The 18,908-nt window shown below is 51.0% G+C and overlaps 1 protein-coding gene across 4 annotated transcripts in view; it reads left to right on the top strand.

The window, feature by feature from the left end:
* The first annotated feature begins 2,388 nt into the window (after nucleotides 1-2,388).
* Nucleotides 2,389-18,908, top strand: part of SH2B3 (SH2B adaptor protein 3) — a 30,388-nt gene continuing 13,868 nt past the window's right edge. The window contains exons 1-2 of one of the 4 annotated variants that reach the window (XM_060691947.2): nucleotides 2,389-2,545; nucleotides 9,629-10,405. In XM_060691947.2, the coding sequence (XP_060547930.2) occupies nucleotides 9,659-10,405 (747 nt within the window). In that variant the 5' untranslated portion in view covers nucleotides 2,389-2,545; nucleotides 9,629-9,658. Of the gene's footprint in view, nucleotides 2,546-2,874; nucleotides 3,037-3,959; nucleotides 4,064-5,836; nucleotides 5,896-9,628; nucleotides 10,406-18,908 lie in introns of those variants that run through there. The other 3 variants (XM_060691945.2, XM_060691948.2, XM_060691946.2) reach the window with 3 other exon arrangements.

The raw sequence follows: 18,908 nt of genomic DNA, 5'->3' as shown, positions 1-18,908 counted from the left end.
AACTCACTCAGAGCCCAAGAAGCTTCTGGGAGGAGAAGCGAAAGGTCTTCAAAGGAAAAAACCCTCTTGAAAAAAGCACCTTTGGGACAACCACGTCCTGGATGACTGAGAATCTCCGTAGACATTCCCTTGAAAATGTTTTGCTTCTCATCCAAGTGGCTTCTTCCATTCTGAAGAAGAACTGAAGAAGCTTCTGGGATGAGAAGCAAAAGGTCTTCAAAGAAAAACCAAGAAACTCCAGTTGCCTCTTGAAAAAAGCACCTTTGGGACAACCACGTCCTGGATGACCAACAATCTCCCTAGACATCTGGGTGGCTGGAATAGGTGGGGAGCAAGACCCCATTTAACTTGGATTTAGGGTATAAAGTTGGTCTAAATCCGTGTTTGTGAACCTTGGCGATAGGAGGGAGTTTCAACTGGCGCCGTTGATAAGGAACTCGGTTGTTAAGTGAACCTGGTTTCCCCATGGCCTTTGCTGGTCAGGAGGTGGCAAAAGGGGATCACCTGGGACCGTCGTAAATACGAGTCAGTTGCCAAATGCCTGATTTTTGATCACGTGACTGCGGGGATGCAATGGTCGTATGTGTGAAAAACAGCTCAAAGCCACTTTTTTCAGTGCCGTGGTAACTTTGGTCACTAAATGAATTGTTGTAAATCGAGGACTCTCTATACTATTTGTTATGTATATTTACAATATATTTATCATTATTGTAATTATTATTCTATTGCGGCGCTTTAAGGCATATGAACGGGGGTCTCCAAAACCTTGGCAACTTTAGGACTTGTGGACTTCAACTCCCAGGATTCATTAGCCAGCCCATGCTGGTTGAGGAATTCTGGGAGTTGAAGTCCACAAGTCCTAAAGTTGCCAAGGTTATGTAGAATATCCCTTTAATGGGCTCATGCTAGTTATCGTTTCGGCCACTAGATGGCGCTTGAGCCACATATTCATTTGCAAGGGCACTAAAGGGGATTAAGAGCTGTTTTGCAATATATATTTTTTTCTAAGGGAGTAGCAAAATCCTTCAAAGCAGGCTTATCAAACGGTAAAGTGCGCCTTGCCAAGCATTGTAAGCCTCCCATGCTTAAAACCGGCCTAAGTTGAGAAAAGTCGGCTTAAAGGACATCAAAGGCTTAAACATAGCCAGACAGATAGCAATTTCACTGCAGTTGATTTTTTGGCGTCTGTTGTGTGTTTTAACCAAGTCTTATTCAGTCTCATCCAGCATTAGGGAACCAGAATCTGTTTTTTTTTCCCCCTTAAACCCAGCTGTAATTGTCAAATACATTAACTTTGGCCAGAGTTTTTGAGAGTTTTGTAGAATTTTGTGAATAATTGAGCCATTCAAGAATCTGTTTAACCTGCCCGGCAATCAGGCCAACCGAGTTAACAAGACGACACCAAAAATGTGACTTCCCGTCCTGCCTCCAGAAGATACAGGCTCCTTTGTTTAATACTACCCAGCTTGGATAGCCAGGATTCCTGGGTTAAACAGAGCTCTTAATTTTCATCCTGGTGCCATTAAAATAAAATAAGGGCAAACAACTTTGGAAGACTGGGCCCTTGCAACCTTCATTTTATTATTATTATTATTATTATTATTATTATTATTATTATTATTATTATTATTTTAAGTGACTCTGACTGCTTGAACAAATATCAAAAATGAAGTTGGCTGGGTCTTTGATGGCTGCAAGGGGGGATTTCAAGAATGGAAAGTCTTTGCAACTTTGCAACCGTAGGGCCACAGGAGACGCCAACCTTGGCAAGTTTAAGACTTATGGACTTCAAACTCCCAGAATTCTGGGAACTGAAGTCCACAAGTCTTAAAAGTTGCCAAATTGCAGCTGGAGAATTCTGGGAATTAAAGTTCACAAGTTTAAAAGTCGCCAAGTTGCAGCTGGAGAATTCTGGGAATTAAAGTTCACAAGTCTAAAAAAGTTGCCAAGTTGCAGCTGGAGAATTCTGGGAATTAAAGTTCACAAGTCTAAAAAAGTCGCCAAGTTGCAGCTGGAGAATTCTGGGAATTAAAGTTCACAAGTCTAAAAAAGTTGCCAAGTTGCAGCTGGAGAATTCTGGGAATTAAAGTTCACAAGTCTTAAAAAGTTGCCAAGTTGCAGCTGGGGAATTCTGGGAATTAAAGTTCACAAGTCTTAAAAGTCGCCAAGTTGCAGCTGGAGAATTCTGGGAATTAAAGTTCACAAGTCTAAAAAAGTTGCCAAGTTGCAGCTGGGGAATTCTGGGAATTAAAGTTTACAAGTCTTAAAAAGTTGCCAAGATTGCAGCTGCAGGAGCCTGGCGGGGCTCCTTAAGGTGAGGCCCCTTCCCTTGGAAGTGGGGGTGGGACGTGGCTGGAGTGCCTCCTCCCCCCTCCCTTCCGCAGACGGCGCTGACCGCGTGGCTGAGCGGGTTGGGGTCAGGAAGCGAGTGCGAATCCTCCCCTCCGAGGCCCCCGGGCGGTGGGACGACCCCCCCTCTCCCCGCATCCGAGCCGAGGGCTCCCAGAGGAAGAGGCTCTGCAGTCCCGCATCTTTCCCCGGACAGGTATTTTTTTGGGGGGGGGGTCTCGAGGTCTTGGCGGCCCCGTTGGTGGAAGGCGGGGGGCTTCTAAGGCCTCTGAGGCGCCCCCGCAGTGGAGCTGCCCCGACGGCTCCCCCCGCCCGTGGCCGGCGCGGCTCCAAAGGCGGCGGGTGGGGGGTTTGTGGGGGGCCTGGAGAGCACCTGTTCCCCCCCCCACGCGGGCTGTCCTTCCCCCCCCCGCGGGCCGCACATCTGGAGGAAGCGAAAGCGCCCCCGGGCGCCGCGCTGCCGCCCTTCCCCGCCGGCTTCCTTCTGCCCGTCCGCTCCTTCCAGCCGGCGCCTCCTCCGCCTCCGCCTCCGCCTCTCGCCCGCCGGGGAGGCGTCGGGCCGGGCCGGCGTGGAAGGCGCCCCGCCCGCCCTCCTCCTCCTCCTCGGGGCTGGCTCCTCCGACGGCGCGGCGCTGTGGCCGGGGGCAGCATGGGCCGGGCGGCCGAGGGGCGCCGCTTCTCGCGCAGGTGGGTCGGCGGGGCTGCTTTCGCTTTCGGAGCGGAGGGTGGCGGAGCGTGTGCAGAGTGCCTGGACGGGGGTCTCTTTGGGGGGCCGGGCAGGGGCTTCTGCGGGGGGAGCCCCGGGAGCGACCCCCCCCCTCCGGACGGCCAGGCTGGAAGACCCTCTCGGGGCCCCCGGGCGGCCCTTTGGGGACCGGAGCAGCCTGAAGGGAGGAGGGGAAACGGGGGAGACCCCTCCAGGGAGGGAGGTTCTCTCCCCCCCCCATTCAAAGCGAGAAAGACTTGCAACTGGGGAGAGGGGGGGGGGGAAGGGAGGGAGGAGGCTTCCTCCAAACAGCTGCCCCACATCTGGAGGCTCCAGCTTCCAAGAACGAGGCCCGGGCTCTCTTGGTGGGGGGGGGGAATGCAAAATTGCGTGAGGTTTTTATTCTTTTTATTTCTCCAGATAGTTTTGAATGGGGGGGGGTCCTTTTTTTAGAAGGGTGAGCTCCCCAGAGTTGCTGGGTGGAGTTGGGGGGGTAGAAAGGGAAGGGATAAAAGAGAAAGAAAAGGAACTTGTTTGGGCTTAGAACATTTTTTTGGGGGGTGGGATTGACCAGGATGGGGCCGAAATGCATTTTGAACTGGAAAGACTTTTTAAGATGTTGGGAGTAACCACAAAGCCCATGGGGCACTCTCCTTGCTTGCAAATCCCTTTTCTGTAGACTTGTAGCTGTTGTTATTTTTTTTGCAAACCTTGGAGTAAAAGCAGAGGGGGGGGGAGGGGGAGGGTCCAACTATGGCCGCTTTAAAACTTGTGGACTTCAATTCCCAGAATTCCCCAGCCAGCAAGAAGCTGCGCCAGAAGCCCCTTCCAGGCCAGAAAAGCAACGCTGGCTGGGGAATTCTGGGAGTTGAAGTCCTAAATTGGACAGCCTTGGATTAAACCGAGATCTGAAAAAAGGCACGCCATCCTGGCTTCTCCTCCTGACCAGATTGCTGTGGGGCAAAAGGCGGCTGTTTCTCAGAAGCTCACCAGAAATCGCGCTCGCGGGTAACGGTTCATGGCAGCCGGGCTTGGCGGGTCACGGCACGCGAGTCTGCGTTGCGAGCTTTCTTTGCACGCGGCGGCGGTGGTGGTGCTGTGCAGGATTGGCCCAGGAGACTCTTTGGAGGGTGGGTGGCCCTTAGCCCTCTCTGCTCCAGCAGAAACTTCCCTGAGACAAACCCGGGTTCAAGACACGACACGACAGATTAACCTCTCTAATTTGCCTTCAATTTGGCTTCTCTCTCTGCTTTGCTTTTTCCTAATTTAAACCCCCCCCAGAGTGGGGACTCTGTTGAAGAAAGCCAAGCACAGGAGAGAGAAATATCAGAGTTGGAAGGGACCCTGGAGGTCTTCTAGTCCACCCCCCCTTCTCAAGTAGGAGACCCATGTGCTCCGTTCAGATCTCTTCCCTCGAAAAGCTCATTTCCTGTTCCAGAGGGACAAAAGGGCTGACTTTCTAGGCATCTGAGGGTGCCCAGGGTGAATTGAATATGTGTGTGTGTGTGTTTTTGTGTGTGTGAATAGTCCTTTGCTCTTTCCACCCTCTCTTTCCTCCCACACACGGCAACTCCCCTTCCCACCGGGGCCCCCAGCACCTTTCATAACAAGGGGAAGTTTGGGAGGGACCTTCCTTCCTTCCACAGTGCGAGTTAAGGGGGAGAAAAAAGCCATTGTGCGTTTCTAAGCACAAAAAAGAGAGTGTGTGGGGGGGGGGAGCCTTCTATTTTTGTTGTGACGTGCGTCCGATGTGTCCCTTTTTGCGCCGAACCGGGCTGGAGGCTCAGAGCTGCAGCCGCCAAACTGCCTTCCCCACAGCCTCGTGTTCTCGGCGGGCTCTGCAAAGGCGGCGGCTGCTCTCCTCGTCCCAGAGGGGCAGGCCGCCCGCCAGACTCCACAGAGATCCTCAGCTCTGTGACGCGGGAGCCAACTTATGTAACTTCGGGCTGCGTCACGGGCACGACTCTGCTTTCCGTTCCTTTGTGTTTCTGCTTGCGTGCATGTGTGTGTCTTCATTGCATGGGAACGCCAGCGAGATTTCTGCAAGAATCGGGGGCCAGGCAGAGCCTCTCTAGCAGTGGAGCCCAACCAGGTGTGTGTACCTGGTTTCAGTCCGAACCCTCTGCTCCAGCAGGATACTTTATCTTATTTAAAATAGGTGGCTGTCCAGTCTCTCCTCAAAAACCTCCAGTGATGAAGCACCCACAACTTCTGGTGGCAAGCTGTTCCACTGGTTATAATTGTTCTCACTGTTACGAAATTTCTCCTTAAATTCCAGGTTGCTTGTTATCTTGAGTTGTTTCCATCCATTGTTTCTTGCCTTGCCGTCTGGTGCTTTGGAAAATAGGTGGACCCCCCCCCCTTCCTTGTGGCAGCCCCTCGGAGATTGGAAGGCTGCTATCGTGCCCTTCTTAGTCCTTCTGTTCTCTTGACTGGCTGGCCCCAAATCCTGCAACCGTTGTTTGTATGTTTTAGCCTCCAGGCCTTTGATCCTCTTCCTTGCTCTTCTCTGCATTTTGGGTCTTTTGGAAAAGCCCATGCAAAGATGGCCCCTCTGGGAGGCAGGGACGGCCAGGCGGGCCGCGCAGAAGCCGAGAAAGACCCAGCTGGAGGGCGCTGCCCACCCCTCGGCCTCGGTTTCCCAGGGACCACTGCCCCGCGCAACGGGAGGACGTTGTGGTTACGTCTGAGAGGAAGCGTGGTGCTGAGTCATTGGCAGGCTGGTCACACAGATAGACCCAGAGCTGGGGGCCCCGTGGGGGCAAGAGACTCGGGCACCTGCTGCACGAAGCACGTTAACGCCGCGGCATGAAGTTTCGGCTCCTTCTGGCGTCTCTCCGGTTGGTTTGGAAAGCTTGTGTGGTGGCTTTTTTTTTTTTTTTGGCAAGGATGGTGGCCGTGCCTAGCCAGTGAAGTGTTGTCCCCCCTCCCCCCATTGGGAGAGGCTGACTTCTGCAAGGGGAGGGCTCTTTGGTGTCTTGGTCCCCCCCCCACACACTCCCCCAGTGCATAAACGCTCCGTTGTGTTGAGGCTCTGCTTGTTAAACCTGTTGGGTACCTGCCTGTAGGTTGGTCACCCCTCCAGCTGAGCTCTGTTTTGGAGGGTTAGACTTAAGGACAGTCAAGGAGAGAAGCAACCTGGAATTAAGGAGAAATTTCCCGACAGTTGATAACCATTAATCGGTGGAACAGAAGTTGCCTCCAGAAGTTGTGGGTTCTCCATCACTGGAGGTTTTCGATTGGACGGCCATTTGTCCAAAATGGGATAGGGTCACCTGCTTGAGCAGGGGGTTGGGCTAGAAGACCTCCAGGGGCCCTTCCAACTCTTGTCAATTCTGCTTTCTCCTCTGCTGCTGCTTAAAAGCAACCCTTTTTCTTAGAAGTCAGGAGATGGGATCTTCCTGGAATGCTCTTGGTCTCCGCTGCTTAAGCCCGTCCAGGTACCTACCGCCTGTAGGCTGGACACTCGCTCTCCACCCCTTCGGCTGAGCCTGGTTTCTCTGCTGCCCTTTCCTCTTAGAAGCCACGAGATGCCCACCAACGTCTCCCCATTACGGCCACATGACTGGGCCAGAGGGCGCGTGCGCAAGAGCCAAAGTCCGGTGGGAACCAGGCAGGTGGTCCCTTCCAGAGCTTTGCAGGCATGACTTCCACTCATCCCTGCTCATTCGCCAGCCAGGCAGGGCTGCAGGGGCCCTGTAGACTGAGCATTGGAACACCCCCCCCTTTATCCATCAGGAGGAAAGGGGTGTCACGGTGAAATGCCCAGCTCCTGGTATTCTGTTCCTTCCTTCATAATGTTGTCTACACCCCTGAATTGGGAACTGCCTCTTTTCACCTGTCTCCAAAAGGCAAAACCCAGATTCAGGGTTCTCTCCCGAATGGAAAACCGGCCGGGCGAGGTGTAGCGGTTACAGCAGGGCTCTGGGGCCTGACGAGAAGGGAGAGCCGGAAGCGAGAGACCGGACGTCATTCCTTGGGCGATGAAACTTTTAAGAGCTGCTCTCTTTCTGACCTGGCAGAGTGGCGTTCCTATCCGCGTGCCCAATTTCTTGAAAGATTTGTATCGGGGCCATACGTTGGTGACACAGCTTCACACCTTTTTGTGCTGGGTCAGCGTAGGGCTGGTTGTGGGACGTGCGCAACGCGAGCCTTGTGGTTTGCGAAGCTCAGGTTAGTGCTTAGTGTTAAGTAGGTCATTGACACGCCTTTCATGGGTGGCGGGGGTGTGCTTTGCACAGGTATGAGAAAACATGGAGGTGTGCACACACACACACACACACACACAGACTGTATAAACACAGCGCAGCGAAAGAGAGACGTAATCTATTGATTTTAATCTTACTCGGGCATGTCAAAAAGTGCCCGGCTTGCTTAACGGAAAGTTGAAAGCGCTGTGTTTGTGGGTGTGGCCGTGTTGGTGTACATACACACTCCAAATCTGCCTGCATTTCAGTTCTGTCGTTTAGTCTCCAGGGGAGTAAACAGGCATTCTGTGCGCTGCCTCACAACAGTTGGGACAGCGACATGTCGGTTACTGTGTGTTTTGTTTTGCTTTTGGGAAAAAAGAACTTTGGCCCCTCGGGAAGACTTCCTCAAGGTGACTCCCTGGCCAGCCCATGCTGCGGCGAGGAAGGCCTCGGGCCTGCTCGCACGAGGGCGGCAATGTGGGGCCGCACAACGACCGGGGCTTCCTGTTTCAGCGCCGTGCCTGACGACGATAAAACAAGCGGTTGTGCAGGAGGGAGAGAGAGAGAGAGAGAGAGAAAGAAAGTTTGAGGGCCGCTTCTGGGCTGGGAACTTCTGCAAAGTTTTGGAGCAAAGTGGACTTCTCAATTGCACACTTGGGCAGAGTCGAGGCTGGGTGAGGTGTTTTGCACACCCGACGAGACCCCTCGAGTGCTCGGGGGTTTCTTTTGCAAGCGTGACGATCCTCAGAGAGAAGACGAAGCTAGTAGTGGAATATTCTGCAAGTGGAGTGGTAGTGGTGTAGAATCTGTCTTTTTTTCCAGCTGGGCACCATTCAGACATGCAGGATGAGTCCTGGAGGAAGGATCGGGGAATTTTCTGTGTTTAAATCTGGCATGTGCAAAGAGGAGGCTGGACTAGAAGACCTCCAAGGTCCCTTCCAACTCTGTTATTCTGTTATGTTTAGGGAAGACCAGAGAGGATCGGCTAAGGAGGGTCGCCCAGTCTGCCATGGCAAGGAGAGATGGGAACACCAACCGTCTCTTAACTAGCGTTTCTCAACTTTGGCCACTTGGAGGTGGACTTCAACTCCCAGAATTCCCCAGCCAGCCATGCCACTCGAAGATGGGAGAACCTGAAGCCACGTGAAGATGGGTGGACTTCAGCCTGGGGGTGAAGTCCAGCAGGTTCTGACAGGTTCTGGAGAACCGGTAGCAGAAAATTGAGTGGGGAGAGAATGGGGATTTTGCAGTATCCTTCCCCAGGAGTGGGGTGGGAGTGGAGATTTTGCAGTATCCTTCCCCTGCCACGCCCACCAAGCCACGCCCACAGAACCAGTAGTAAAAAAAAAATTGGATTTCACCACTGCTTCAGCCCCCCAGAATTCCCCAGCCATGTAGACTCCCAGAGTTGAAGTCCACCGATCCTCAAGTGGCCAAGGCTGAAGAAGAAACACGGGGTTAATTAATCCATCCAAAGAGTGTGATGTTGACGTAGATCACATGGCGGGGGGGGGGGAAGAGAGCCAATTCTTAGCAAAAACAGGTTTGGCAGCTTCCTGTCTGGTCTGCCTTTCGGCTGGTCCTTCCTCCGCTCAGCTCAGCGGCATGGGTGCTCTCTAAGAATGTTGATGGGCGTCTCCCTTCTTGCTCACTCTCTCCAGGACATGTCAGGTCATGTTTGAAGAGTGTTGTACCCACCTCAATTCTACTCCAGGAGTTCATAACCGGTTTAGGAAGGGCCCGTAGGCGAGACGGGCTGGGTCGCTGAAGGGCCCGGTCCCTCCTTGTGCCTTACCCCTATGGGTCGAGAGGGCTTTTGGAGATAGTCCTGAGAGACCTAGCTAAAGGTCCTCGAGATGACTTATGCACTTCGATGAAGTTGGGTTGAGGAGAGTGGGACCCTGGTGCATGTCCAAGAATTGTCTGCAGAGCTCACCAGTCAGACTAGTAGAATCTTTGTAGCTCGAAGTTGAACTACGGGGTCTCTCTGAGCTTGGTTTTCTTGCAGACCTTTCTTGACCCAACTAGGTAACATCATCAATGCTAGAAGAGAGTGGGGTTTGCTCTCTGTTTACATACAGGTGGCTTGCCCCATCAATTTGGTGGGAGTGTTCTTGGTAGTTCCTTGATTGGTTGTTGTTGATTGAGTTGGTTATAGGTCTATCAGTTATTCGTCACCATTGAAGGTCCATGAGGTATACAGTAAGAGGGCATCTTACTCACTCTGCTCCTTGATGGGTTATCCTTTTTCCAACATGACCCCCAGCTTCCTGGACTGACCTTCTCTGCTATTTGAATCTGCTCTTTGAATCTTACAACTCGCCAGATCCTCACACCTTTCCTCTTCCCTGTTGTCTGTTTCTGGTTCCCGTTTCCTTCGTAGAACCTCACCAGGAGATCTCCAGACTTGGCCATGAATGGACACACTGTCCCATCAGGTGACTCCGGACACCCCGGTGGGTGGAACGAGTTCTGCAAGCAGCACGCCATCACCACCGCCAGAGAGCTGGCCAGGGAGTACCTCCACTTCGTCAGCGAGAACCCCCAGCACGAAGTTTTGGCTGCTGAGAACTTCTCCCTTCAGTTTGCCGACCTCTTCCAGCAATATTTCCGCCACGAGGTGAAGGATACGTACGGTACGGAGCAGCTCCATATCCTGCCCTTCAGCAGAGTGCGGGACTACCGGGAGACGGGCCAGAAACATGCTGAGGGCTCCTCGGTCACGGTTCGGTCCAAGGTTGAGGTGGACTTGTCGGACCAGGTCACCCGGGCCTCTGATGTCCACTCCAGTGGACTACCCAAGTCCTGGAGTTCTGAAGAACTGGCGGCACCCGCCTCTTCGTTGGCCATCAGGAGGCATTTTTCTTTGGATCGGCTACGGAGGAGCTGGCGTAGCTTGTTCCGCCGGAGATCCTCGGAGCCGGGCCCTGGCGAAGGGGAGATGGCGGACTTGGTTTGGAGATCTAGCCTGGCCCGAAAGATCTTCCCGTGGACCATCTCCAGGGAGGGCTCCTTGCAGATCCAGAAAGAAGGGAATCTGAAGTACATGATGGTGACGGAGGACAGTGGGACTCGCTGGCAGAAATGCCGGTTAGTTTTATACAAGGAAGGGTCTCCGGACCGCCAGAATTACGCCTTGGCGCTGTTTGATCCCCCCAAGGTAAGCAGTCTCTAGTCTTGCAAATCCCCCCCTCCTCTCTGCATTGTGATCTCTCTCTTTTCTAAACATCTGTGATGTAGACACACCCAATAAATAACCTCTTCATTCAGCAGGTCATGAAGTTGCTGGGATCTTGCTGACCTTAAAAATTAGGCCAGGAACTATGCTTAAATGCTCTTAAAAACCGTTTGGAGAAATCAAGCGAAGTCATATTGGTAGTTATGGGCTTTCAGCCAAATGAGACCTCCTCCACGTTAAATAGTGATCCTTTGGGTAATAAGATCTCAGGAATGAATGCTGGGATGATCGGAGTCTTCGTACTTAGATCTGATGGTGGGATTTGGGATCTCTAGAATGATACGGACTTTGATACGGAGTTTGTTCGGTGTTGTCTTTGCTCTTTGGAGATATAATTGGCATTTTTTGAGGGATGGGGGAGTTGGCTCTTCTGGATGGCCCCAACCATTCAGGACATCTCCAATTGACACAGCTGCTTTAAAAGGCTGGCTTTAACTCATCCGAGATCTTCTAAAGGCTTCTGGTTTCAGAACTTGTTCTTTCAACTTGTTTTTCCTTTCGTCTTTTCTTTGTTTTGGGATGATTACCTTAGTTGAATATCATGGCTGGATGTGTCTATTTTATATTTTACTTTATTTGTTAAATTTATTGTCCCCCAACTCCGTTTCCTTAGCTGCTTTTGCCTGGGTGGAAACACCGAGATGAGTTGCAAGTCCGATGCCCTCAAGAGTTGCTTTGGTGGTTGCCGTTTGGTTGGTGCCCCTCGTGGTGGGCAGGATCTTCAAAGGGTTCCTGCAGGTTCCCATCCCTACTTTAGCTGCCAAGACTCGGTGTGACTGCAAAATGTCCTTCCCTGTCCTCCCCCTCCCCGGTGAGCCAAGGACCTGAGGCCAGGAGGCTTCTTAGATGCCATCAAGATCCGGCCTCTAGGAAATAAACCGAAAAGCCAAAAAAATCTGGATTTTCCCCAAGCAAATAATAAAAATATGAAATGGTCTCCCCCTCTTCCCTTCTTCTTTTGACCAGCTCAGGAAGGTCAAAACCAGTTAGAGAGAAAATGGATGGTGAAAATGGATTTTTTTTTTTAGAAGGCGGCCTCGTCTCCCACCTCTTACAAAGCTCTGCGATGGGAACAGAAATCCATTCATCCCTCCAGGCAGGCGGTGAATGGGGGATTCAGCTGAAGTTGGCGGAGCCTTGGCAGAAAACGGCGCTCCTGGTTTGGGGGGTGCCCCCACCGCCTCTTCGCCCGGCTGCCCCCCTTCCCGAATGCTAAACGTGGCGCTCTGGGTTTCCTCTTCTTTTCCAAAAACAGGGTGGCCTTCCCTCGGGTGGAGGTGGGGCTGCCTGTTCCCTCTTTTCGCCTGAACCTTAAGGAAGAGAAGGCGATGGGCAGTTCGGCCCTGCTTGGCCTGCCTGCTCAGTCAAGATCTTTGACTTTGTGCCCAGAATGCATGGCACCCTCTGGGTGGGCAGACCCGGGACTCCATGCCGTGGTCAGGCAGCTGCTCCCAAGGGGGGGGGAGGAACCAAACATCCAGTCTGATTAATTTGAAAGCCAACAGGTGGAAAAAACTGGTTGAGCCCATCCACAATTCCTCAAAGCGCAAGTTTGATTGTTTATTGATTAGATTGATTAGATTTTACCCGGCCTTTATTACTTTACTCTTGTATTTATTTATTTTATTTATATCCTGCCTTTTTTACAGTTTGGATTATCTAAAATGATGCTTTCCTGGTCTTGCCCCAGATTGTTACTCTTCCCGCCCCCCAATATTCCTAAAATAATGATAATTTTTTTAAAAAAACCTGTCATTATATTGAATATTTTGGCTGGAGAATTCGGACATTGCCTTTCCTCGGAAAGAGCCCCTCGCTCATTGACTGAAGTGGTGTAAGGTTTCCTGCCTAAGCAGGGGGTTGGACTAGAAGACCTCCAAGGGTCCCTTCCGACTCTCTTATTCTGTTCTGTTGTGAGAGAGCGCTTTTACACTTCTCTGGAAATGCGTTGCAAAGAGAGGAACACACAGAGCCTGACCTGATTTTTGTGCGTGGATAAAAGTGCAGCGATGGGATGGTCACGTTTTGTAGCAGAGCCCGGAAATTTCACCCCTGCAACCGAATCTAAGTTAGCATATTTTCTTTGAGAGGCGAGCAAAAGAGGAACGTCTGTGACAAGCATCCTCTCCGAAATTCATTGAAGGCATTTTCTTCGGCGTTTGGAGACTTCAAATATTACTCGTTTGCACAACTCAAGTCTAGCAAAGTTTGCAAAGCCAGTTTTTGGGGTTTTTTTGCTTTTTGTTTTCTTCCGTTGGTGGCCTTGAGGTTCTCCAGGATGGAAGATAAAAAGTTGAAGGGCTGGAGCAGGACAGGCCTTGGAGCTTTGCCTTCAGCATCTCTGGAGCCCCCACCCCGTCCCACCCCAGCCCCAAATGCAGCGGATGGAGGCTGGACTCAGCCACCCCAGGAAAGCTTTCCTCCCTCCCCCCTCCCCCACATCCTCCCCCCAACCTATTCAAGGTCTGGCTTGTCCATTTTTTGCTAGCTTCCAATGTAGTATTTACAGCCAAGCTGAAATTCCCAGGAACATCTGCGTTTCCTATGGAAATATTTGCAGTTGTTTATGTCATCCAGATGTTCTGGTCAGAGGCAGGTTGAGGTGGAGGAGGAGGAGGAGGAGAAAGTGTGGTGGGAAGCGACTTCTTCACCCTGGGGGTCAAAGAGGATTCACTCTTCCTCTTCACCTCCCCCCCACCCACAACTCTTGGTGACCCCCATCCGAGACTTAGAATTCCTTCCCTTTTCCATAGCAAATGGATTGTCGTCTTCAAAACACGCCTGTCCTCCTTCTCCGCACCGTTTCCTAGCGTCCTGGAGGCCCTCAAGGCCCATCTGAGATCCTGGAGGAGCCTTCCTTGCATGGTTGACTCATGGCATGAGGGATTGAGGCCTTCTGAGGGCCAGACGGTGGGCTTCCCCTCGGACTGTGCCCCAAATAACACCCCTTACTTTAGACTGCGGATTTCAAAGCCCCCTCCCCCCCAAATCCCTTTGCTTGACATCTCCGTGTCTACTACTCCTAGTGACCCTAGCGGCATTGTTGGATCATGGTCATGGCTTGCAAGCCACAGTTGTTTCGTGGCTTAAAATGGGGGTAGGCAGGCCTTGCTCGGCTCCGAAGAACGAGACTTTGCATTATAAATCCACCTTGATTCTTGAATGCGCAAGATGTTGTTGGAAGGGCATGTCCCGGGTTCAGATTCAGCCCTCTGTGCCACGTTGTCACTCTGCGGTGGGTCAGGAGAGTCTGCTGGGCTCTGTTTCTCCAAACGCTGCTGAGCTTGTGCAGAAAAGTTCACAACTCCCAGAATTCCCCAGCCAGCTACACTGGTGGACTTCAACTCCCAGAATTCCCCAGCCAGCTACACTGGTGGACTTCAACTCCCAGAATTCCCCAGCCAGCAAGATTTGTGGACTTCAACTCCCAGAATTCCCCAGCCATCAACACGTTGCTGGCTGGGGAATTCTGGGAGTTGAAGTCCACCAGTCTTAAAGTCGCCAGGGGTGGAGATCCTTGCTTTATGGCAAAGCCTGGAGGCCCAGCCTAGCTTTGATGCCTGGTCTGGGAGCTGCCTTCACCTGCCACCCTCCTCCTCTCTCGGGGCAGCCGTGAGGTCCCTCCTTTTTCTTCGAAGGCTGCCAGGGCTTCGGGGCGTTGTGTCATCTGGGTGCCTTTTCCTTGCGGAGTTTTGCAAGCAGCCCAAGCAAGGCAAGATGTGTCAAAAGCTTTGTCATTTATTAAACCACAACTTTTTTCCATCCTTGGTCATTTCCGGTTGAGGACGTTTGGGGCAGGGGGAGGGCGGCTCGCAGGGAAGGTTGGACCCGGCTCTCTTAACCACACGGACTGACGTTCATGGCTGAAGATTCCCCCCCCCCCCACTCCACCCTGGCTGCTTATTTTGGAAACTCGGTTACCCAAGGGTGTGTGAACTGGATGTTTTCTTGCTTGGCTGGTTGGTTGTTTTCCGAGGGGCGCTAGAAGAAAAAGGGAAAAAAAAAAAAAAAAGAGAGAGAGAGAGAGAGTTGTTAACTCCTGCCTTTTGTGGGTGGGTGAGTGCGGTGGGGGCCAGTTTTCCAGGCTTCCCCCCCACACGCACACAGGAAAAAAATGCTTTCCCTGTCTTGTTTGCATGCGTGGGTTATTGGGGAAAAAATTCCAGTCTCCCGAGGCGCAAAGTGGATATTACAATTTGTTGTTATAACACCATGAAGTTATGGAAAGTTTGCATAAGGGATGGTTTTAGCCTGCTTGCAAAAGTGGGGAGGAAAATTCAGAGTTTTGTAATGTTGGCGGCTTAATAGGGGCAGTGGGCCAGGCAGGGCAGGTATCACCTTAGTCCAGTACGAGGGGCATTGGTATGGCCGGACACTGGGGGAACTGGGAAATTAGGCAAAGGGGTGCCCCCTTCTCCCTCTCTCTTTCTCTCTTTCTCTTTCTTTCTTTCTCTTTCTTTCTCTCTTTCTCTTTCTTTCTTTCTCTTTCTTTCTCCCTCCCTCCCCCTTTCTTTCTCTCTTTCTCTTTCTTTCTCTCTCTCTCTCTGCAAGTTTGCTAAATGTACTTTCTTTTGACTGCATTTTTACTTATTTATTAAACTTATATGCTGCCTGTCTTGTTGTCCAGAGTGGCGGCTGGTAAAGCTGTGATCCTGCCTCTTCCTACTCTGTTGTGCCTTCGTTGAATGCAAAGGGATTCAAAACACTTTCAAAGCAGTTGTGCCGTTTCACGAAGCACCAGATGTGGGAATATCTTCATTTTCCTTGTTTTCTTCCGGCTTCTCACCCCATTTGCAAAGTTTGCAAGTCTTGCCTGGTCTAACTTTAGACTGGGGATCTTCAAATTTGGCAACTTTAAGACATGTGGACTTCAATTCCCAGAATTCCCCGCGTTGCTAGCTGGGGAATTCTGGGAGTTGAAGTCCATCAGTTTTATCCTTTATTTGACCAACGAATTTTTGGAGCCCGAGACGTCCTAATCTGCAGAGTCTGAACTAGCCCCCCCACCCCGTGTGACGGAGGAAACACTTCCTGTAGGTATCGGAAACAGAGCTCAACATTTGCGTCCTTTCGAAATTATCTTGTGTGCAGCAATTCAGCGATTCCTTCCAGGAACGTTTTGAGAAGCGACACTGCGGCTTCTCGTGGCCTTCGGGAGGCCTGGCGGGATTTTGTCAGCAGGGAGGAACTCAGATAGTGGATAATCCTCCCCCCCCCCAGCCCTCCCGAAATCTCTCCGCTGCTTTTGTAGTTGCTCTCCAGGTTTACTAGTCTAACCTGGCTGGAGGATACTTGCTCTCCAAATCAATCAATCTCTCTCTCTCCTTCCTTCCTTCCTTCCTTCCTTCCTTCCTTCCTTCCTTCCTTCCTTCCTTCCTTCCTTCCTTTAATCTCTCTCTCTCTCTCCTTCCCCCTCCCTCTCTCTCTTTCTTTCTTTCTTCTCTCTCTTCTCTCTTCTCTTTCCTTTTTCTCTTTCTTTTTTTTCTTTCTCCCTCATTCTCCCTCCCTCTTTCTCTTTCTCTTTCTCTTTCTCTTTCTCTTTCTCTTTCTCTTTCTCTTTCTCTCTCTCTTTCTTTTTCTTTCCTTCCTTCCTTCCTTCCTTCCTTCCTTCCTTCCTTCCTTCCTTCCTTCCTTCCTTCCTTCCTTCTGTCATTGCCTCTAATGGGGATTCCTACCCTCCAGATTACCCCCACCCACCCCTCTGCAAGTTTTCAGACAAGTTTTAGGGTCTGCCCCCCCCTCACCTAATCAGGAAGCTCCCCCAGAAAGCTCTCCCCCCCATCCTTCAAAAGCCTTTTGCGTATGCTACCTCTTCCTGCTAGGGACTCCGTGGCCCATCATCCAGGGTCTGATTCTTGGAGACACCCTCCCTCCTTGCAAAGACACGGGACCTGTGGCTTCCCTTGCCACCTATATGGATGTTTGCTCCCAATTGGCTGATTTCTCCCCCCCCCCACCACCACACACCTCTCTTGTCTTCCTACACACACAGACACACAGACACACACACACAGAGAAGAATCTTTTTTTGCTGTCTCAGCATTTTGCTTCATCCGGCGGTGTCTCCTCTTGCACAACTGCCTGGGGATCAGTTTGGGGGAGGGCGACCGGGGAGGGGGGAGGACGCATTTTCTCCAGATCTGGCTCCCTTTTTGTTGTTGTTGCTCTTGTTGTTCTGATTTCCTGCATATCTGTCTTCCTTCGGCTGGGATGCACACACCAGCACCATCTGTTTCCTGTGTTCTGGGGCTGAATGCAGTCATGTGCTTGGTGGGAAGAAGCATCGGCGGAAGTCGGGGAGGGCAGGCCAGGGGGAGGGAGGGAGGGGGGGCTGGCTCGGGACTCCCCGTTGGCCAAAAAAAAAAAAAAAAAGGCGAAAACGTGCAGCTTCCCCATCCCCCACCCGGCTTTCGTTTCCAAATCTGCTTTAATTTGAAGAAAAGTGGACTTTTAATCCGCCCGGAGGCCTTTGGCCCTTGGAGCGAGGTCCACCAACTGCCTCTGGCTTTCAAGGGCTCCCAATGGCTGAATTTTTTTACGGCTGTTATTGTCTATAAAATTATCGGTTTTTTATCTCTTGCGTTTTTATCGAGAGGTGATGCAAAGGTGCCATATGAAAAAGCAATCAATCTATAAAACTTTTCCTTCCCTTCCCTTCCCTTTCCTTTCCTCTCCTTTCTTCCTTTTTTCCTTTCTTCTTTCCTTTTTCACAATGAAATATTCTCCCTGAAAATGGTTTTGTTTTGACAGAGAATTGAGCAGCAGCATAACACGTTTTGCTCTTGAGCAGAATGAAAGTTGTGCGGTTTTTGTTCGTCTTTCCTTTTTCCGATTTGAAGAAGATCAACACCCAATATCAACTCCTTCCTATCCAGGCTGAGAAACTCGCTGGCCTCCTCTTCCTCTGAGGCCTTCAGATTTCTCCACCTGGTTTCTTTCTTTGGGAGATGTGCCATTGCTGCTCTCTTTTGTGCGGGCTGGGAAGGATGGGCGTTGTAATCCGGCACATCTGGAGGCTACAAGGGCTGCCCCTCTGGGACATAGTCCAGCACATCGGGGACACCAGCATGGGGAAAATTATTTTGCTTTCTGCATTTTTTTCATCCTTGCGAAAGGGAAATTCCCTTGCATTTTCGAAAGTTTGGAATTGCCTTCGGCACAGAATATTTAAAGGCCCTGAAATGCTCTTTTTTTAAGCAAAAAAACCCCCCAACAGATTTATTTTTATTGTTTGGATAAGTTAGTGGAGGGGAAGAGGAAGGAAGGAAGGAAGGCAGGCTTTTGTGGGATGTTGGCTGTTTGAGGGGGAAGTTTCTTTTCAACTTTCTGGTTCTTTTTTAAACATTCAAGAGTTATATTGCGTTACTCATTTCTGTCTTGCTAATTACTCGACCTTAAGAGGGTTGCAACCAAAACCCCAAACAGGGAAAGTATAAAAAAACACTAACAACCTTTTGAAACTGTTTAAAGCATCCGTAGGTGAAATCCACCTGCTCACCTTCCATGTTAAGGGGAAGGGGTGCAGGAGACTGAAGGGAGGGAGACTTCGGGGAGGGGAGAGCAGACACGTTGAACCCACACCTCTCCCTGCCCTCCATCCTAGCTGGGCATCGTGCAAATTCCAGCAGCCCGTTTGGTAAATCCATCTATTAGATCAGGGGGTCTCCAAACTTGGCAGCTTTAAGACGGGTGGACTTCAACTCCCAGCGTTGCTGGCTGGGGAATTCTGGGAGTTGAAGTCCACAAGTCGTCAAGTTGCCAAGCTTGGAGACCCTCGCATTGGATGTTATTATAATGTTATTCTGGGTTTTGACCCCATTCAGTGCACAACTGGCAAAATATGCAGACGGACAGACGTATGTACGTATGTTAAACGATATTTCTTGGGTGAAATTATTATGCAAAAACGCTCATGATTTTTTAAAAATAATTATTTTGATCTTTAAAATGCAAGGAGGTTATGAGCTCTAAAGACTTGAATAGGCCCTTTTGTCTAGCTGGCTGCTGCTGGCTGTGACCCCCTGGGGAATTTTTGCAGTCAACGGAGGCTGCGTCCTTGATCTGACTTTGCAATCGCCTTTCCGGGATTGCTGTGAATTGTGCCGAGTCCTCCAGCCTCTCTTCTCTTTCTCAGAAGTTGTGGGGGCTCCAACACTGGAGGTCTTTTAAGAAGAGATTGGACAACCATTTGTCTGAAATGGTGTAGATATTCCAGCTTAAGCAGGGGGTTGGACTAGAAGACCTCCAAGGTCCCCTCCAACTCTATGATTCTGTTATTCAAGGCACGTGGAAGGAATGACAGAGATTCCTTTTGGGATCTTCTTCCGTGGCTTAATCGGGGTGGATCCTGTACGTTCATATCACACATGTCATCTGGGTTTTGATTTTGGCACCTGTCAATGCCTGGACCTCTGAATGGGCTGAA

The sequence above is a fragment of the Pantherophis guttatus genome, chromosome 17, assembly GCF_059756535.1.
Source record: "Pantherophis guttatus breed Tessera chromosome 17, ASM5975653v1, whole genome shotgun sequence".
Taxonomy (NCBI): Eukaryota; Metazoa; Chordata; class Lepidosauria; order Squamata; family Colubridae; genus Pantherophis; species Pantherophis guttatus.
The sequence above is the reverse complement of the archived record's forward strand: the minus strand, read 5'-3'. Positions and strand labels throughout refer to the sequence as shown.